Raw genomic sequence first — 19,527 nt, forward strand, 5'->3', positions numbered from 1 at the left:
ACAACTGCTAATTAGTCTGCAGTTAAAAAAGAGTGCTTGCACACATTAGTGATGTGTTGAACCAAGATGATTGACATAACTCATGGCTCCAACACGAGAGATGTCAGTTGAAACAAAGGAGAGGATTATCAAACTTCTCAAAGAAGGTAAATCTTCAAGGAATGTTGCAAAAAATGTTGGTTGTTCCCAGTCAGCTGTGTCTAAAATCTGGACCAAGTACAAATCAAATGGAAAGGTTGTAAAAAGGGAAGCGTACTGGTAGACCAAGAAAGACATCAAAGCGCCAAAACAGAAAACTTAAAGCAATATGCCTTGAAAACAGAAAATGCACAACAAAACAAATGAGGAACAAATGGGCAGAAAGTGGAGTTCATGTCTGTAAGAAATCGCCTAAAAGAAATGGGATTTACATACAGAAAAGCCAAACGAAAACCATCATTAACATCTAAACAGAAAAAAAACAAGGTTTCAGTGGGCTAAAGAAAGACAATCTTGGACTGTGGATGACTGGATGAGAGTTATATTCAGTGATGAATCACGAATCTGCATTGGGCAGGGTGATGATGCTGGAACTTTTGTTTGGTGCCCGTTCCAATGAAATTTATGAAGACAACTGCCTGAAGAAAACATGCAAATTTCCACAATCATTAATGATATGGGGTTGTATGTCAGGTAAAGGTATGGGAGAGATGACAGTCATTACATCTTCTATAAATGCACAAGTTTATGTTGAGATTTTGGACACTTTTCTTATTCCATCAATTGAAAGGATGTTTGGTGATGGTAGCATCATTTTTCAGGATGATAATGCATCGTGCCATAGGGCAAAATCTGTGAAAACATTTCTACAGGAAAGACATATAATGTCAATGGCATGGCCTGCAAATAGTCCGGACCTCAATCCAATTGAAAATCTATGGTGGAAATTAAAGAAAATGGTCCACGACAAGGCTCCAACCTGCAAAGCTGATCTGGCAACTGCAATAAGACAAAGCTGGAGACAGATTGATGAAGTATACTGTTTGTCATTAGTTAAATCCATGCCTCAGAGAATTCAAGCTGTTATAAAAGCCAGAGGTGGTGCAACAAAGTACTAGTAGTGTTTTTATTTGGTGATTCCATATAATTTTCCTCAGATATGTGTGATTCCATATTTTTTTCCTCTGTTTGATCTGTAAAAAACACTTTGTAATTGACTATAGTTATCTTTCTTTGTTGTTTTTTTAAGTGTTTTTATACAGCCAGAATATTGTTTTGTTGAGTGAAAATTGTTTTGCGGCATATATGTGCTTGGTTTTTTCTCTACACAATTAAACATTTGAATGAACATCTTCTGAGAGGGGTGATTCCATACTTTTTGCCAGGGGTTGTACACATTCACAAAAGACATCTGTATCTATAGAGCTTGTATCGCCACGTATTTAACCCTACCTTTATTCATCTATAACATCTTTACTTTTTGAAATGACTTGGTCTTCACTTTCACTTCTACAAAATATATCCATAGCCGCTTTCTCAAATCAAATCAGAGATGATGTGTCGATACAGTCCATAACAGGGCATAACTGGCTGAGTTGTTAATCTTTTACATTATTGGATAACATGAAGCCATTTCAAAACATGGCTGAGACGGGGTCTCAGGGAATAACCAGAGGATTTTGGATTGGGTTGACCACTTGCTCGCTCTATAAGCTTTTTGTGGCTGATGTGGAATTGCATAGACTGCCTGTACAAACACTACTTTGAGACACCCTGTACCTCTTTATCAAGGGAACATGAAATGTACTACTGATTAAAGTAACATGTTTAAAATGTTCTGGTTGCATATTATAACTTGATTAACAATCCCTCCCGACCTGTTGGAATTGAGGGATGTTTTACAGTTCAATGATGATATTATCAGTACAGCAGTTGTGTTGCTCCAAGAGAATATAATTGAAAGGCAATAGAAGATCAAGACAACATTAGTAGTTTCAATGGTGCACAAGTGATTGCCAAAGATTGAAAGAAAGGGATGGAACTGCAGGCACATATTTAATTAGTTGGATTCATCAAAGCTTATTCATCTCACTCACTGCCAGAACCTCAATCAGATCAGGAATTATAAAAAGGCTACGCAGATTAAAAACACAGACCATTTCATCGATTTTGTGCCTTTTCCCAAATTGCTTCATTATTTCTTCAGTGTTTAATGGCTACAATGTGACAAATAAGTACAGATAAAGGACAAGTGATGAAAAAACTGACGAGTGAAGAGTGAAGAAAAGGGAAGTAAAAGAGAAAAGAGGCTGATAAATGAAACAGGATGTCCCCCTGATATTCTGCATGCTGCACAGCAAGAAAAATTCCACAGAAAGAAATTTGAGGCCCATAGTAGTTTAAACAGTTTCGCTTTAACAGAACTGAAATTTCAGATGTTTCCCAAACAACAAATGAGAGGAAAAAGAGCACAGAGGAAGACAAATGTGTAGACCCTGTGGAGAGAGGCCCCCTCTGAAACAGCTAATAATTAATCATAAAAAAAGAAAGCAAGAAAACTACCATTATTAATTTTGTTTGATGTTTTTCACCTTTTTACTTGAAAAAATACTTTAAAAAGTAATAAATCAATAGATAACAGTTGTTGTTGGAGCAAACAGATACATGGGGGGTGAATTTTCTGATGGGGAAGGAATTCGGGTGGGGTGGGACCAAACTATGCCTCCTCTTCTAGGACCGCTCAGCAGATTTGAGGAGGTTGTCTTTGCTCCTTCTTTTGACATCCCAATTGTAAACACGTGCCATATCTGTGAGAGTAGTGGTTAAGGTGAATCTGAAAAAGTTGGCAAGTATTTCCTCACACTGAGACTAGAAAGAACATTTTATACTTAGATGACACGAGAGTCTTCAAGAAATCTTTCACTAACAGATCCTAACAGGTGGTGGGAACAGGTGGCACTTATGGCCTGTATCTGATTTAACCAAAAAGTTCTTCCTTGAAAGAAATCTACAGATGTCATACAAATGTCCAACTAACCATTAAAATACACGACAGTTTGCCGAGGCAGAGAATGTGATATGAATTTTGATGAGGAATGTTCCACATAATTCACTCATTGATCGCATAAATACGCATACATAAATATTTGAACTTTTCCACCAAAATGGTGATGGTGTTGGAGCCGGTGCATAACTCCATCTCTCTCACAATTGGCTTCAATGTTAAATCTAAACAAGATTCATTAATACACAGTCAATAACAAGCAACAAAAGGAAATTTCTCAATGCTCTCCACAGCAAACACTGCAAAAAATGTAAATACTGACCAGTTTAATCTCTTTTAGATACATTACATTACCATTCAAAAGTTTGGGGTCAGTAAGCTTTTGTTAAAAGATCAATATTTTTATTCAGCAAGGACGTGTTCATTTTAACAAAAGTGACAAGAAGACAATTATAATGCCACAATAATTTCAATTAATTTTCTTTTGAACTTTCTATTCATCAAAGAATCTTTTTTAAAAAAAGATAATGTTTCCACAAAATGATTATATTAAGCAGCACAACTGTTTCAATATTGATGATGATTGGAAATGATTTTGAGCACCAGATCATGTAACACTGAAGACCAGAGCAAAGGCTGCTGAAAAATCTGCTTTGTCATCAATAAATTATATGTTAAAATATATTAAAATAAAAACACACCGTTATTTTAAATTGTAATGATACTTCTCAAAACTACTGTTTCACTGTATTTTTTATTTACATATTAAAAGATCTTGCCAGCATCAAACTTTTGAATGGTAGCGTATGTTTGACAAATTCTTGTTTGTCATAATTTTTACAAAGATAAAGATTATTATTGTTATTATAAACAAAGCTAATTATTTAATTTCACAAATAAAATAAAATAAATAAAAATTATATATATATATAATATATATATATATATATATATATATATATATATATATATATATATATATATATATATATATATATATATATATATATATATATATATATATATACACAAACACAAACACACACACACACACTTGCCATTGTTTAAGGATACTGACTTCGGTGGTTGTGAACTGGTCTCTAAGGAAGTCCAGGTCGTCTTCCAGAGAGTCCAGATTCCGGGAAGCTGTAGCAAAGTTTTTCTCCAACAGTGCCTGGGCTTCATCAATATCATACTCCAACATGACATTAGCCTGGTACACAAACACAAAAACCACAGCTGTAAGCTAGTTTGTCATTATATCAATTAAGCCCAATAAGCTATTTGAGTGCTTGTCATTTAGCATAAATATTGTATCCAAGCTAGGGATGCACCGATACCACTTTCTCCTTTTTTTTAACCACAGGATGAGTCTTCGATACTTTAATTTTTGGTACTCGCTGATACCATTACCTGTATTTTCACAGTATTTGTTAAAAAAAAAAATTTAATGTTGGGTACAGAAACAAAATAATAATAATAATATGAATCATGTTAGTTGCCTTCATTTAGCAAACCGATATTTCCTTCAGTTATTTCCACACATAATTATACCTGTAAAAATGTATTGTATAAGCTTTTGTTACTTTCACTGTTCATTTTAAAGGCGCTCCATTGCAGCAGCTCAATACTGTAATCACAAAACGTTTTCCTAAAATAATGCAGGGAACCACTCCTTATACATTATACGAGTACGCACACACTATTTTGGTCATGTAATTTGCGTCACGCACACTGTACGTGGACCCTCACATACGAGAGAAAAACAAAATATACTTTAGCTTTTAAAGCAAGCTAAACACGCGCAGCACAGGTTTGTATTGGTGCAGAATGAGAGACACTTCAAGCCTGTAGCGCATTTCACACAGTCTGCTAGTTTCACTATTGCTTTAAATATTCTGTATCATTCTGTATAATTTTTGTTTGTTTTATATTTACGATTTCGTTTTAATCCAAATGCATGCGCTAATGGAGCGAACAGCAATCAAGATAATGCAACAGAAGTGCGTGCTCTCGGACTTCTCTCTCTCTCTCCTTAACGTCAAATAACTTTAGTAACTTTTTACTTACTTTATTTACTTTTAAGCATTTTACTTACTTGCTTTTGAAATATCCGACCGAACTACAAACTCTCCAGTGATGTCTGTAAGATATTCACTCGGCACTCTCATGGATCTGTGGATCATGGAACTTATCCGCTTATCAGCTCGTGCACATCCGCTATACAGGCTTGGATATTGAATGTTTAATATTATATTCATTACTTACACTAACAAGGACAGACATCCTTAATCTCTAATATCTCCATTCTACTCTCTGTTGTTGGTGTTTCTTTTTCTGGACACAACTCTTTTCACACACTGTGTGGTATCAGCTTTTGGTATGGGGCATTTTCTCGAGTACAGAAGCGCAGTATTGGGCCCGATATCGGTATCGGAATCGTATCGGTGCATCCCTAAGCAATTGAATGTACATTTAACTAAACAGACAGTCCAAAAGGAAGTGCCTAGCTCAACAGTGCTAACAAGGTTTCTGTGACTCTTTAGTTCTCAAGTTGCTCCAGTTCGGACTGAATTTCCAATTAACAACTAAGCTGTTACAAAACCAAATGCAATTCAAAACTACAGACAAACTATAGACAGCCATGTGATACACTGCTAATCACGGTTTCATCAGTTCATGAGGAGCACAACTGAGCTGCACAATAGTCCAAAGAGCAAAAACATCAATGCTTTGAATATTCAAAATTTCAAAACAGTAACATTTTAAGTCACATCTCGTTTTATTTCTATTTTGGGATGTATTTCTCATGAACCCAGGATGGTGAATAAAAAAATAGAACTAGAATAGCACTTGATTTTATCCGTCTGTAAATCATCTGTCTCTGTAGATATAACAGGTGGTGAATATGATCAATTGTTTATTTCATGTTGACTATTAATACAGTGAAACACAGTAGTCAACACTTACCCCAAGCCACAAACACACTTTATCTGTGGGTGGAACAGAGGCTTTGCAATAGACGTTATCAGCCAACAGAAAATGTGTTTTCATGGGATCTGTAGTGTCCTGTGATTAGTCATGCACAATTAAGAACAGGAAAACAGAAATTAAGAGATGAGACCAAGTGTGAGAGGTAATAACATTTAACAGAGAACAAAACACGTATTTTAAAAGCAACATTTCAAGGCATAAGAGAGTTGATCTTTGATTTGCTTCCCTCCATTCATTTGCATATATGAATATATGGGAGTTAACAAACTGTGATAGGCTCACCTTCTTTTTCTGCATGTGCCGTAGGATTTCTAACGTCTGTTTGATTTGTGGGATCTGGCTTTTCAACCTAAGAAAATCAAATTTTAAAAAATATCAGTCAAGTGGAATTAGCGACAATATTTTATGCTCACTCAGAGTAATGAATCTGATTTTTTAAATGCAGCCGCAAATCGCTGTTTATGTGTTCCTTATAACAAAAGAACAGCAAAAGTCGACAATGTTGCAAGGAAACTGGGAGCCAACATATGTATAGTTAGAGCATCCTTTAGCACTGACACAGGAGCTGAATCATTGCCTATTACTCTACAGCGTAGAATAGATCATAACCAAACCTGAGTTTCTTCTGAGCCAGATTGAGCTCCATGTATTTATATTTCTGATACTGTTCATCCAGCTTCCTCAGCACGGCGTCTGCTGTGTCATTGCCCGGCTGCTTCATAAAGGCATCCACATCTTCCTACAGGACACAGTTACAGTTCACATCTCAGTAACGATTCCTCATGGGCTTCCTCAATGAGTTACACCCTATTAAGTACTTAAATACTGGTTAATCGTGTGTTATCTTTCACCTAAAGCTCACTGCACATTCAAGACATGAGCAAGTAAAGCCTGCAGCCTTATAAGGAGAAGAGCAGGGCGCTTTCTACTCAAGAAAGCCGTTTAAAGACCAACACAACAACACACTGCTTTTACGGGAAACTATCGACAGCACGGATTTGTAAGTGAACTATATTCCATATTGCCACTGACCACAAATATTGCTTCGGGGATTCCGAGATGTTTTTTCTTATTCGCAGCTCCCGCATTGCCACTCTCTATGGTCGTCGCCATTTTGGACAGAGTTACGGCTCTTCCTCTTCACGCACGCGCACGCTGCTCTTACGCACGAGCGCTGCCTGCGTAATAAAAGTGAAAGGCAGCTCTCTCGAACGCTGAGCCAGTGATGTATTCTGAGGGTCCACCGATGTTTGAATCTGGCCGTTATCTCATTTAATGTGTTTGGAAATGTTCTAGAAGATCACATTCAGTCTTAGTGAAATTATTGTTTGGAGAACTTTAGTTAACAAATCTCCCAGCAGATGTCAGTGTCGCCCAAACGACCCAGAGCAAGAGCGCGAGGCGCTGGCCATGACGAATGCAGGTGGTGGGTGTGATGATCTCATACGTTTAGGGGTGACATGAAAAATAAATAAATACAATGGCCTTTTATCTTACATTATATTTTAAATGATATTGAGTCAGCTCTCTGTTCTGCATACATAAACGATGCAATTCAACAGACCGTCAGAAAAGGGGAGAGCGGGGGAAAGTAAGCTATGTGAAAAATGAAAAGCAAATAATTAGTAATTAAATCAGAAAAATGTAAAATAAAAAAAAATAATTTTAAAATGACATCAATCAAAATAAAACACTTACTAAAAAAATGTAAGTATTTTATTTGTTTGCCTGCATGTTGTCATGTGACCATTAACTGTAATATGCAGATGTGATATTTAATTTAATTATTAAAATATTTATTTTAAAATCCCAGTGATACTTTAGGTAAATATATTAGGTGAAAGAGGTTTGGCTTATTAATGTAAATAAGAAATAACGTGAATTTGTGCATTTTAATGTGTTTGAAGGACAAACGCCTTCCAAAGACAAAATAATACATGATTAAATAACCCTCTGAGCGAATTACAATAAAAATTCACGTGTTCATCAGAAGTTGATGTAGACTAATGTTGAAATTCTAAGAAAACTAAATTTAAAAGAGGAATTAGGCAGAATCAATAAATTGTAAATAATTTATTGCTATTGTGTGAATTATATGTAATCAATAAAAAAAGTAACTGTATTCTGATTCTCAGTATTTTAAAATGTAATTTAATTCATTTTTGGAATGATTGCGTATTACAGATTATATGTAATCAGTTACCCAGCTCTGACTAAAGGATATTTAGTGCTGTAACACATCCTGAAGTTTGCCTTGTAAGAGGTTTTCAGTATAAAAGTACGGGTTTAAATGTCAGGGGTTCCTTTCAGGATGAAAGTAACAATGCTACTTTAGTCTCCCTACAGTGACAACAAGTGTTTCTTTTGTCGCACTGCTAATGTGATGACTTTCTGTGTGTTGCGGCACAAATTAAAACATGTTTATGTCATATTATACCAACAGAATATTCCAAGACTGAGGGTCAGAATCATAGATGTCTGATTCAGCCAGATGTTTATGAGAGGGCGTTTCTGGACATAACTGTCAGGAATATCTCTATGTCTCCATTTATTCACTCAATCTGTTTCCATTTACCTTAGTCACATTTAGGTTTTAGCAATACTTTTCCACCTCCACCAATGAATGTGCAGTGTATCCATCCAGATGATTTTAGCCACATTTAGAATTTTCACATAAAAACAACTGGAAGGAAACTACTTTTATATGATGTTGAGAATTTATAGTATGCTAATTTAATTTTATTTTAAAATTCTCATATTGTTCATATTGTTGAAAAAAAATTGTATAAAATAGATTAACATTGCCAATAAAAAAATTCTAAACAATTCAAGTTTGTACTGTCGGGTTATTTTTGAAACATTTGATGAAACTGAAATTTAAAATGAAAATGTATTTTAATCATTTTTTGCAAAGATAAAGGACAAAGTATGTCAGTATGTTTGCAGTTACATATTAACAAGGTCATAATAAGGTATATTTAATAAAACCAAGAGTAACACTTACTTTTGACCCACCTGTGTGTTACTTTCGTCCCAACTGATGGAGTCGGAAGTAACAATGTGCAACTTATGTTCAAAGTGAAATTATACTGAAGTCATTCTACATTTGTACAAAATACCACCTGGCATTGATAGGCCATACATCTCTGTCTAAAACACTATCAAAATATAAGCAAATTATTGCATAAAAGTGAAAGTACTTTTATCTGTAGAAGTGCAGTTTCATTGATACATTTCTCACACCACAATAAAACTGATTAAGTACTATTCTAAAATGAAGTAGATGTGTGTGATGTGGACCTCAGTCAGCATACACACCAAATATTTTTTGCTAATTAGTTTTTTGAGTTGAAATGTTTTTAACTTGTTGATTGCTCAGCTAATGCAACACTGAAAATGTAAAAATAAAAAAATAAAAATTCTGGAAAACATTTGTTGTTACAATAACAACAGACTGTACATCTGTCCCTCACAGCCTTGTTTTCTTGCACAAAAATGAATGTGTACCCTGACCAAAGTCAATGGTAGATTTGCTAATCAAAAGGCTACTGATTGAGTCAGAGAGTGAGCTATGAGCCTTGTCCTTGAGAGTAGGTAGCTTTAGGCAAACTATCCCTTTAAGTGTTCACTTTTGGATAAAAAAAGGTTTAGCTAAAATGACTATAAATTCTGCACCAAGGAAGACTATGTTAGACCAACCTGTTTACCCGCAAAATAGTTTGGCTGCTGCAGTGGCTGGAGGTTCTGTTGATGCTGTGACCCAGGATGCTGATGATGATTTGTGGCTGTTGCTGGAATCAGTGTCTAGTTAGAATCAATGGTATATACAAGCGTTCATCTGGCTTCATTTAAACCAGTGGTTTTCACACTTTTGACCCCAATTCATCCATTGTCTCAGAGTCCCCCTCATGTAAGCTAGGATTTTTCCTTTTTCATACATTTTAAGGGGAAGTCGTGGCCTAATGGTTAGAGAGTTTGACTCCTAACCCTAAGGTTGTGGGTTCGAGTCTCGGGCTGGCAATACCACGACTGAGGTGCCCTTGAGCAAGGCACCGAACCCCCAACTGCTCCCCGGGTGCCGCAACATAAATGGCTGCCCACTGCTCCGGGTGTGTGTTCACGGTGTGTGTGTTCACTGCTGTGTATGTGCACTTTGGATGGGTTAAATGCAAAGCACGAATTCTGAGTATTGGTCACCATATTGGCTGTATGTCACTTCACTTCACTTTTCTGTAATTATGTAATTATGAACAGGAACAAGGAGAGTCAGTAGATTAAAATAACCAACTGCATATCAATTTTGTGATTCCAGATGTTTTAAGATTTGTGTGCTTCAGTAATAAAGCAGAGGGGACGAGATAGATTTATTTAATAAAATAAGAACTATGTCAATTTACATATTTTATCATCTGAATTCAGTAAGATAATTTTAATATAATTTATAATTATAATACAATTTTTTTAAATAATTTAATTCATCCTATGACATCAGCATGCTTTTTAGATGATTATAGTCTTTGTTGATTAAACACAGACTCCCTACTGCATATTAAATAAATGAAAGCTGTGAGCGTAACACCATAAAGCAGATTTTTGTTGATGAGCATGAATATTCAGTATATCTTAAATAAGGACAGGAACATGTAAAAGACAATGACAACTTATAAAGAATTAAATAAGATATGCCAAAAGAACAAAATACAAACAAGTCCACTATTAGCCTTACATGCGCAACCAGTGAAGTTTAGGTTATATTAATGAAATTAATACCGTTTTATTACCCACGTTATTGTGATAAAATGTCACTTCCAGGAAACATAAAAGAAATTAGTTCATTTATTAATCGTTGCAAACAGTTGAGTGGCCTGTGCTTTGTGAATTGGTGTGCACTTTAACAAATGAAATTAAGAGTCATCAGCTCAGACCTTCCCGTTAATAAAACCACAACAAAGACCATATCACCTGGACCTCTTCAGATACGTTTGAAAGCACACAGACACCATAAACCCAGGGCAGTCACAATGATTAACAGGAGTGTGTTCGGTGTCAGTGCGCAGGGCAGTGATTTCAGGCACTGTGTTGGTCAGAACTGCGTCAGAAGCGATGAACTAACCGGATGGGAGGGGAGGGGAGTGGGAAGGCGTCGCTTGTCAGGCAGACTCATAGCGCAGCGAGTATCAGCACTGGGCGGTTGTGAGGAAACCTCTGGGAAAGGGGGAAAATCTTGCTTATTCTGTTTATTTTGGGTGCAAAAAGTAAACAGGCGTAAATTTTTAATCTACTACAACCATTAAATTATTCAGTCTTGTGTATCTCTCCGCCTGAAGCGAAAGACAGGCGAGTTTAACGCGCGGTGAAGAATCGTGAGAGGCAGCGCGAGCTGAAAGCATCTTTTCAGGACCTTGGACAGAGCGCGCGCGCACAATGGCACCAGTGACGACAGAAGAAGCACATATCGGTGAGTAAATTACTGTTATGTATCGTTTTCGGTGAACACATCGTATTTGTGAATGGTTTAAGAATTGCTGTTACATTTTTGGAAACGTGGCTCAGTAACAGTAACGCAGCTTTTTCCCGGATGCGCGAGCATAACAGGCGCGTGCTCTATTAGTAGCCTATGACATCACTGAAAATGTTTGAAACGCGTTAGAATGTGTGTCAGAAGCTTTCAGTGATGACGTTAATCACAGAAGAGTACGCGATTTGTTTTCTGAGAGGAAGACAAAAGGCTGACAGAGCACCTTAGCTAATTCACTGGAGGGGTGCTGCACCCACCACGAAAACGGAAATTTCCGGATTCACAGACACTACTGCACTCGAAGTATACAGTTCTTTATAAATGGAATAATAATCGCTGGCATGATTTAACAGAAAGTGTCCTCCTGAGACCTTGTTCGGTGACGAAAGACTGCCATTATTTTTATTTTGGGTGTCACATTGTTATGTTATAACTGCTGACATCAACACCTCAGATGCAAATAACTTTATATAGGCTAATCTCTCTATTCTTTTCCTGGTTGAAGGTGTTTTAATATTTCACGGCAACAGTAAGTCTACATACATCTATAAAATGAGTGAATAAATGATTGGTATTTTTTTCTCAATTTCCTGTTTTATACATAGCGGAGGTTCCTGTGAGCGTGGCGGTGGTGAGCGTGTTTGGCCTGGTCTTCAGCGTCTCCATCTTTGCATGGATTTGCTGTCAGCGCAAAGCCAACAAGGCTAGTAACAAGACCCCACCCTATAAGTTTGTCCACATGCTGAAGGGGGTTGACATCTATCCTGAGAGTCTGAATGGAAAGAAGAAGTTAGGAGGAGATAAGACACCAGAAGCCAATGGAAAACAGACCCTCAGTCCCACCGGTGGACGTCCAGAGCTTCATCTGGACCTGGAGAAACGAGATCTTAATGGAAACTTCACTTCCAAGCCACCAACCCTCCAACTCAAAGTGCGTAGTTCCCCAGACCTGGACATCCCGTCTCTTCAGGCAGGCTTTGGGCCAGGTGATAATCAGGAGGCTAGCACTCCAGAAAGCATTCTGTCCAGTCAGACACCAACACCGGCTGTGGAGAAATCTCAGGACAAAGAAGGTGGCCTCGGAACCCTCTACTTTTCGGTTGAGTACAACTTTGAGAAGAAGGCTTTTATGGTTCACATCAAGGAGGCACATGGGTTGTCTCCCACGGATGAACAATCATTGACCTCTGACCCCTATATCAAGCTGACCTTGCTGCCTGAGAAGAAGCACAAGGTGAAGACACGTGTTTTGAGGAAGACTCTGGACCCAGCCTTCGACGAGACCTTCAGCTTCTATGGAATCCCATATGCACGGGTTTCCCAGCTGGCTTTGCATTTCATGGTGCTGAGTTTCGACCGCTTTTCACGTGATGAAGTGATCGGAGAGACCCTCGTTCCTCTGGCTGACATTGACCTGTCTGAGGGGCGCGTCCTCATGAGCCGAGACATTATTAAAAGGAATGTCAGGGTAAGAATAGCTTTAATTATATGTCTTTTGATGAATTTTTTTCACATAATACATACTACAATATATGCATAAATATACATGTATTTAAATATAAGAACTGTTATATCGCTGAGTTTAATATGAAAGCAAATGCATATACCTTTGGAAGAGGTGGCAGAATTTAGTTATTTTTAAGGTCTTATCACACCCGTCCCAGCTCATGTGACTGTATAGACAGTCAGTAGTTGGTCTTGCTTACTGCGGACAGTCAGTGACACACCCAAGTCTGGAAAGAGAAACAATAAATGGTATCTGTTTGTCCACTGGGTCAATAAATAATCTTTGCCATCCATCTTAAACCCCACAGGTTGTAAATTTTTGACATATGACTAAATTTTTTTCTGCCTTTACAGACTGACTCCATGTATTTAGACTGATAGAACTAACCTGTAAACAATTTTCTTGTAACATTTAATGCCCTCCTTAATGTATAAAAAAAAACTTTGATACAGACTGAAAGTCCACATACCTTATTAAAAGAATAGTGAACAGGACAGAAGTCTGTGTTTTGGCAACACAATTTACTGTTATGCACATACAGTAAGAATTCACTCCATTTGAGCTGAAAGGGAAGCTATTATCTTTCACTGGTGACTGTGGCTGCATATAGTTAAACACACATAATTATGCCTCATCAGTTGAGAGACGTTCCAAGTCATTGCCGTGGCAGCAGCAGAACCCTGCCGATGTGTTGCCAAGGCAACATGTTGCCGCCTTCACACATAATTGGAGTCATACATTGGTGTTGTGCCAAGGGAATGATTCACAGTCGGTTTCTCGTAACGTTAACGCACTTAGACGTTGTCTTCTCTTACCTTCCCAGGGTTAGTTGCCCAAATGTGAAATTATAAAAGAAAGAAAAAAAGAAAACGTTTTGGGCTTTGTGATGCTGATTGTGTCCAGACCAGACAAAAACATATAAATACATGTCTTTCTTTTTTATCTTTATCTGTAATGTTAGAGGAGTGCTGGTCGAGGAGAGCTACTTCTGTCCCTGTGTTATCAGTCAACCACCAGTACTCTGACTGTGGTGGTACTGAAAGCCCGCCACCTGCCCAAGACTGACTCCAACGGACCCTCAGGTGAGGTCAGAGTGTGGGTCAGATAGAAGCTGTCATTAGCTGAAGCACCATGGTTAATATATATAGATATATATATATATAGAGAGAGAGAGAGAGAGAGAGAGAGAGAGAGAGATGAAAGACATTTCAAGGACTGTGTGTTTTATGAAAAAACAATAATTATGGAGGAAAACAAAAATAATTATAACTGCAGTTTACATTTTGATTGTATCATATGAATGAAGTTAGATTGTCTTAATAATAATATTAATATTAATTATAGTAATAATAATATATTCATTTAAATAATATTAGATCATCCTGTGGCCTCCATGAAAATTTGCTAAGGACCTTAGTGGACCATTGATTGAGAACCACTGATCTAGAATTTTATTAGTACCAGTATTATTTTAGCATCACTGAAGTACTGTTAAAGTTTTTATTAATAGTTTGGCTTTTTTAATTTTAATTTTTATTTAATTTGTATTTTATTTTCCATTTTAATTGTATTTTGTTTTTGTAATTTTGTTGTTCTGTCATTTTTATTCATTTTTCTTTGTCTACATATAATTATTATTCATTTTTTTTATTTTAATACGTCAAGTAATACTAAATAAAAATTAGAAATTTTTTAATTAATAATATATTTTGACATTTGTTTTAGTTTACATTTATTTAATTTCAAGTAATGTGATGTTTTTTATGGTTCAGTTTTAGTCAACCATAATAGCCATGACTAACATTTCTTAAGCTGTATTTTCCATTTACAAAACAGTTTGTCCGGCAGGGGTGTGATCTCCCAGTGCACAATGTATAATTTCCTGTGCATCGACTGAAGTATTGATTTCTGTCTCACTGTGTATATTTCTCTTCCTCCCGTCTTTTTTAGACCCTTACGTGAAGGTGAACCTGTTCCAGGGGAAGAAGCGAGTGTGTAAGAAGAAGACGCACGTGAAAAAGTGTTCCCCCAACCCCGTCTTCAACGAGCTCTTCGTTTTCGACCTGCCCTCGGAAGATGGCCTGCGAGACACCAGCGTGGAGCTCCTCCTGTTGGACTCCGACAGAACGTCCCGTACACCTGTCATCGGCCGGCTCCTCCTGGGCACCTCCTCCCCTGGCACCGCTGGCGAGCACTGGCGTGAGATCTGCGACCACCCGCGGCGACAGATCGCTAAGTGGCACGCACTGTCCGAAGACTAGCTCTGTTGGTTGCCATGCCGACAGATGCCCAGGAACTGTAATCAGAAATTCGTGGTTGAGTGGGCAGGATTTGAACTGTGGACTTGTCGCTAGTAATGTCCTCTGTCAATCAACTGATCTCAGTCATACAAGTCATATCATTGGGGTGGGGCTTCTTCTAAAGGGGGAGGCACCAGCTGAACCCTGCCAATTAATGATCCCAAAGACTGTCTCAGATGCCCGATCCCACTTTTTCATCATGCTTCATTCAAAACCTGATCAATCACCACTTTGTGCAGTACCGAATGTCATGTTGCTATTGCTGTTCTTCTCTACTCACTGTTAATAATACTCCGTTTATGCGATAAAATTAAAGAAAATCCTGGTAATGTGATGATGATGATGATCTAAAATAACTGAATGATCTGTTTATTTTTTAAAAGATGCTTTTATCTTTTGTTTATTCAGATGTTAAAATTCATTTATTCTCTTCCTTTTATACTTGATTTCTCGACATTGGGTCGTTGTTGTGTTTTTTGCCTGACGTTTTTGTAAGTTAACATGGTGTGGAAGCAGCCTAAATTAGGCACAAACAAGCAGAGACTGATGTGTTAACGCAGGACGACTGCACAAACTGGACCGCATGCAGTGCGCGTGGACATGTGTGAATGTGAGCGTGTGTCTGTGTGTCTATATAAATGTGTATGTGTGTTAGTTCAGTTCCAGTGGAGTATGAGACAGAATGTTGTTCTCTTCACTGTGAGCACAACGGTGGAAGTGATGTATATGTGTATTACTATAAAACATCCAATTCAGAGAAAGAAATATAGTATGTCTCCTATGTCAATTAGCTTATCTTTATTCATTCCATCTGATGGAGCAATATCCGTTTTAATGTTATTTACTGTGATGAGTAGGAAGTCTGAGTCAGTGGTTTTACGTCACAGTCAAATCAATACTAGTGATTAATATTAGTGAAAAAGAGAGCGATGATGTAATGTACATATATGTAATGTCCATAAAATTTTCTCGGGAAACAAGCTGCCAATTTTTTTTTTTTAAATAAATGAATACTTTTATTCAGCAAGAATGCATTAAATTGATCACAAGTGGCAGTAAAGATGTTTATAATATTACAAAAGATTTCTTTTGAAATTTCCAATCATCAAAGAATCCTGAAAAAAAGTTTTATATTAATATTAAGCAGCACAACCATTTTCATTGCACTGATAATAATAAGAAATGTTTCTTGAGCACCAAATCAGCATACTAGAATGATTTCTCAAGAATCCTGTGACACTAAAGACTGCAGCAAAGGCTACTGAAAATTCAGCATTGCATCACAGGAATCCATTACATTTTAAAATATATAAACAATTACTTTAAATTGTGATAATATTTAACAATACTGTTTTTATAGTATTTTTGATAGATGATTTTTGGTCAACAGGAGGTTTCCTCCCTCCTTCTTTCTTATTTGAAGGCAAGCAGCAAAATTATAGTCCATTGGTGTATGACATCAAGAAGAGCTCTATCCTCACAAAACCTGGGTGCGCTGCCAAGGCTTGGAATATCAAAAAGGGCCTGAATGTTCTGTTTCTTTCGGATCGGTGGCTAAATGAGCGAAAGCTCTATTCCTAGCATCAACGTCAGTCCACTGAGTACAACACGGATGTGTCAGTGCTCCAGGTTTCTCAAAACATGTGTTAGTAACACTTATTATAAATACTAAATTAAGAGGTTCATACACCCTTATGAGACTCTACAGGTTTGTAACAACATGACTGTGAATAAATGTTGATGCAATATACATTTTTTGGGTGGATCAATCAATTAAATGCTATCTATGTGGGCAACTCACTAGGTTTTGGAGCAGAGCTAGTATCTGAAAAGACAAGCCACGTCCACATAAGAGAGCACCTCCTGCAGTCAGACACAAATCCCCACCCTGCCCAGTCCAGCTCTGCGGGAGCTGCGAGATGATCAAGCTGTGAATCAGCTCAGACTCTGTGTGTGTGTGTGTGTGTGTGTGTGTGTGTGTGTGTGTGTGTGTGTGTGTGTTTGCACGCTGGGATTTATTATAGTTCTCAGATGTGAGGGAAATGCAATTTAAATGTGGCAGTATATCATGAAATGACAAATGAAGGATTGCTGTGTCCTTGCTGAGAAAGAGAGCAAGTGAATAAAGCAAGGAGGTTATTGTCTTAACTGCTACATCTTTGGCAATACAAAAGTGCTCTCATTTGTCTTGCCAATAAAGCTTGAATGAAACTGGGGAGTGGGGAATTTAAAAGTGAGAGAGAACATGGAAGAAACAGATGAAAGTATACAAAGTGCAAGTAGAATAGGATGATTTTCTGACTGGAGAACATTTGGAACTGAAACGGTCATAAACCGGTGGAAATGAAAGAGAGAGAGAGAGAGATAAAGGCAAGGGAAAGGATTAGAAAGAAACAAAGAAAATGAGAGAACACTGAGTCTGCCAAGCAGTTTATTTGATGGAGGAAGCTGATGAAATATTAGGGTGATGTGAGATGTACAAGACCTGAAGAACGTGAAATCAGCTCTCTGACTTTTTAGTATTCCAAGCAGCCAATGACTGTCTCGTCAAAGAAATAAATTATTAAATGGATGAAAATAAGATTAAACCACAGAAAATAAATGGACCACTGTGATATGGGCCTAAGGCCACACACACACACACACACACACACACACACACACACACACACACACACACACGTATGCAGAAATGAAGCAATGAGAGTGAGAGATCACCTGGTATGAACCAGAGAGCAGAGAGAGACATTATAAAAAGAGCTGGGGGTGTTGTTTTATTTGAGAGACGCAAAGGTGAATTTTTAGGTGTATCTACTTTATTATATACAGTGCTGGGTGGTAACTGGTTACATGTTATCTGGATAACATAACCAGATTCCAAAAATGTAGTACTTGTAATTAGATTATATTACATTTTAAAATGCTTGTCATCAGATTGCAGTTACTTTTAATGGAACAATGGCAGTAAATTATTCATAATTCATTTTTCTCTTTTAAGTTTTCCTTTCTAAAAAATTCTACTGTGTGTCATATTGAATACAGAGAGCACAATATAGAATGGCCATGTAAATTAATTTACAATCTATGCTTTGGGGACAAAAGCACATCTCAGTCAATTATACCATGTATTAGACTAATAAAATATTTCAAATTCGGGTGTTCAAGTGTTTTATTTTGTTTTTATTTTATCTTTATTTTATTTATAACCCCCCTGCAAGACTTTCATTTACTCCTTGTCGTAATGCATTTCATGATTTTGATAAAGTAGTGTATTTTATTTATCTTTCTTTTTGTTTTTATAACAATAATCCCATTTAAATCTATAAACAAGTTAAGTAAAACATTATCTAAAAGTAATCTTAAAGTACAGAATACATTACAGATTACAAAACATACAGTTTTATATTGCAAGTGGATGAGTCCTGCAAGTTGATGCATCAAAATGATGCAAAACTAACAATAAGGTAATCCACATAACTCCAATTGATGAATCAATGCCTTCTGAAGCGAAACGATAGGTGTTTGTGAGAAAAGAATACTAATATTTCAAACATTTAAAACGGTAAAGAATCACTTCTGGCCATTGTTGTGTTCATCAGAAGAAAGTAAGTTCTTGGCTCTCTATCGTCACCTGTGGTTGAAACATAGCAATGCATGTAAATTGCGGAGGAGCGTTTTGCATCATTGTTATTCTCTTCAAACCTGACAGATCTGAAAAAATCATTGTTATATTCTTACCGAGTCTTACCAGTTGAATCAAAAACTTAATGTACTTGCATTTACATTTTTTATGTAAATAGTTAATTTGTTAAAAATATATAGTTGCAAGCAGCAATGACGGGCCCAAGCCACCAGTGCAAACGCCACTCTGGTGGCATCAGGACAATGGTGCACTGCGGACACATGCATTTACAGTAACCCTCTGACAGGGTTACAGCAACGAAAGAGTTACACTACAACATCAAGAGTGTGAAACATTAACTATATTAGTTAACATGAACAATAGTTATATAGCATTTATTAATGTTAGTTGATTTTAAGCTCAAAACTTACTATTGCATTACAAAAATTTTAAGTTGTATTTGTTAACATTAGTTAATGTACTGTGAATTTACATGAACATTTTTATTAACTAACATTAAAAAAGATTAATAAATTTTGTAAAATGTTCATTGTTAGTTCATGTTAGTTAATGCATTAACTAATGTTAACAAATGAGACCTTA

At 36.8% G+C, this 19,527-nt stretch overlaps 2 protein-coding genes across 2 annotated transcripts; one reads left to right on the forward strand and one right to left on the reverse strand.

Moving 5' to 3' along the window:
* Positions 1 to 2,021: 2,021 nt before the first annotated feature.
* On the reverse strand, positions 2,022 to 7,149 carry LOC109055770 (prefoldin subunit 3-like). Its single transcript, XM_042759800.1, has 6 exons — positions 7,010 to 7,149; positions 6,592 to 6,716; positions 6,260 to 6,326; positions 5,954 to 6,052; positions 4,058 to 4,196; positions 2,022 to 2,786 (listed from the first exon to the last, which is right to left on the reverse strand). Exons 1-6 carry the CDS (start codon positions 7,088 to 7,090, stop codon positions 2,710 to 2,712), a joined length of 588 nt encoding a protein of 195 aa, XP_042615734.1. The 5' UTR covers positions 7,091 to 7,149; the 3' UTR covers positions 2,022 to 2,709.
* Positions 7,150 to 11,117: 3,968 nt separating this feature from the next.
* On the forward strand, positions 11,118 to 16,067 carry LOC109055769 (synaptotagmin-4-like). The gene is made up of 4 exons (XM_019072957.2): positions 11,118 to 11,435; positions 12,101 to 12,963; positions 13,964 to 14,084; positions 14,953 to 16,067. Exons 1-4 carry the CDS (start codon positions 11,402 to 11,404, stop codon positions 15,261 to 15,263), a joined length of 1,329 nt encoding a protein of 442 aa, XP_018928502.2. The 5' UTR covers positions 11,118 to 11,401; the 3' UTR covers positions 15,264 to 16,067.
* The last annotated feature ends 3,460 nt before the right edge of the window (positions 16,068 to 19,527 follow it).

Source organism: Cyprinus carpio, chromosome A7 (genome assembly GCF_018340385.1).
Source record: "Cyprinus carpio isolate SPL01 chromosome A7, ASM1834038v1, whole genome shotgun sequence".
Lineage (NCBI taxonomy): Eukaryota > Metazoa > Chordata > Actinopteri > Cypriniformes > Cyprinidae > Cyprinus > Cyprinus carpio.

Excerpts from the sequence above, each read along its gene's own strand:
- LOC109055770 (XM_042759800.1), bottom strand. The coding sequence starts at position 7,090 with ATGGCGACGACCATAGAGAGTGGCAATGCGGGAGCTGCGAATAAGAAA. Across the intron at positions 4,197-5,953 it reads AAGTGTGTTTGTGGCTTGGG|GCTAATGTCATGTTGGAGTA; the intron begins GTAAGTGTTGAC and ends TTTGTGTACCAG. Across the intron at positions 2,787-4,057 it reads GTTCACAACCACCGAAGTCA|ATATGGCACGTGTTTACAAT; the intron begins GTATCCTTAAAC and ends CTACTCTCACAG.
- LOC109055769 (XM_019072957.2), top strand. The coding sequence starts at position 11,402 with ATGGCACCAGTGACGACAGAAGAAGCACATATCG. Across the intron at positions 11,436-12,100 it reads GACAGAAGAAGCACATATCG|CGGAGGTTCCTGTGAGCGTG; the intron begins GTGAGTAAATTA and ends TTTTATACATAG. Across the intron at positions 12,964-13,963 it reads TTATTAAAAGGAATGTCAGG|AGGAGTGCTGGTCGAGGAGA; the intron begins GTAAGAATAGCT and ends CTGTAATGTTAG.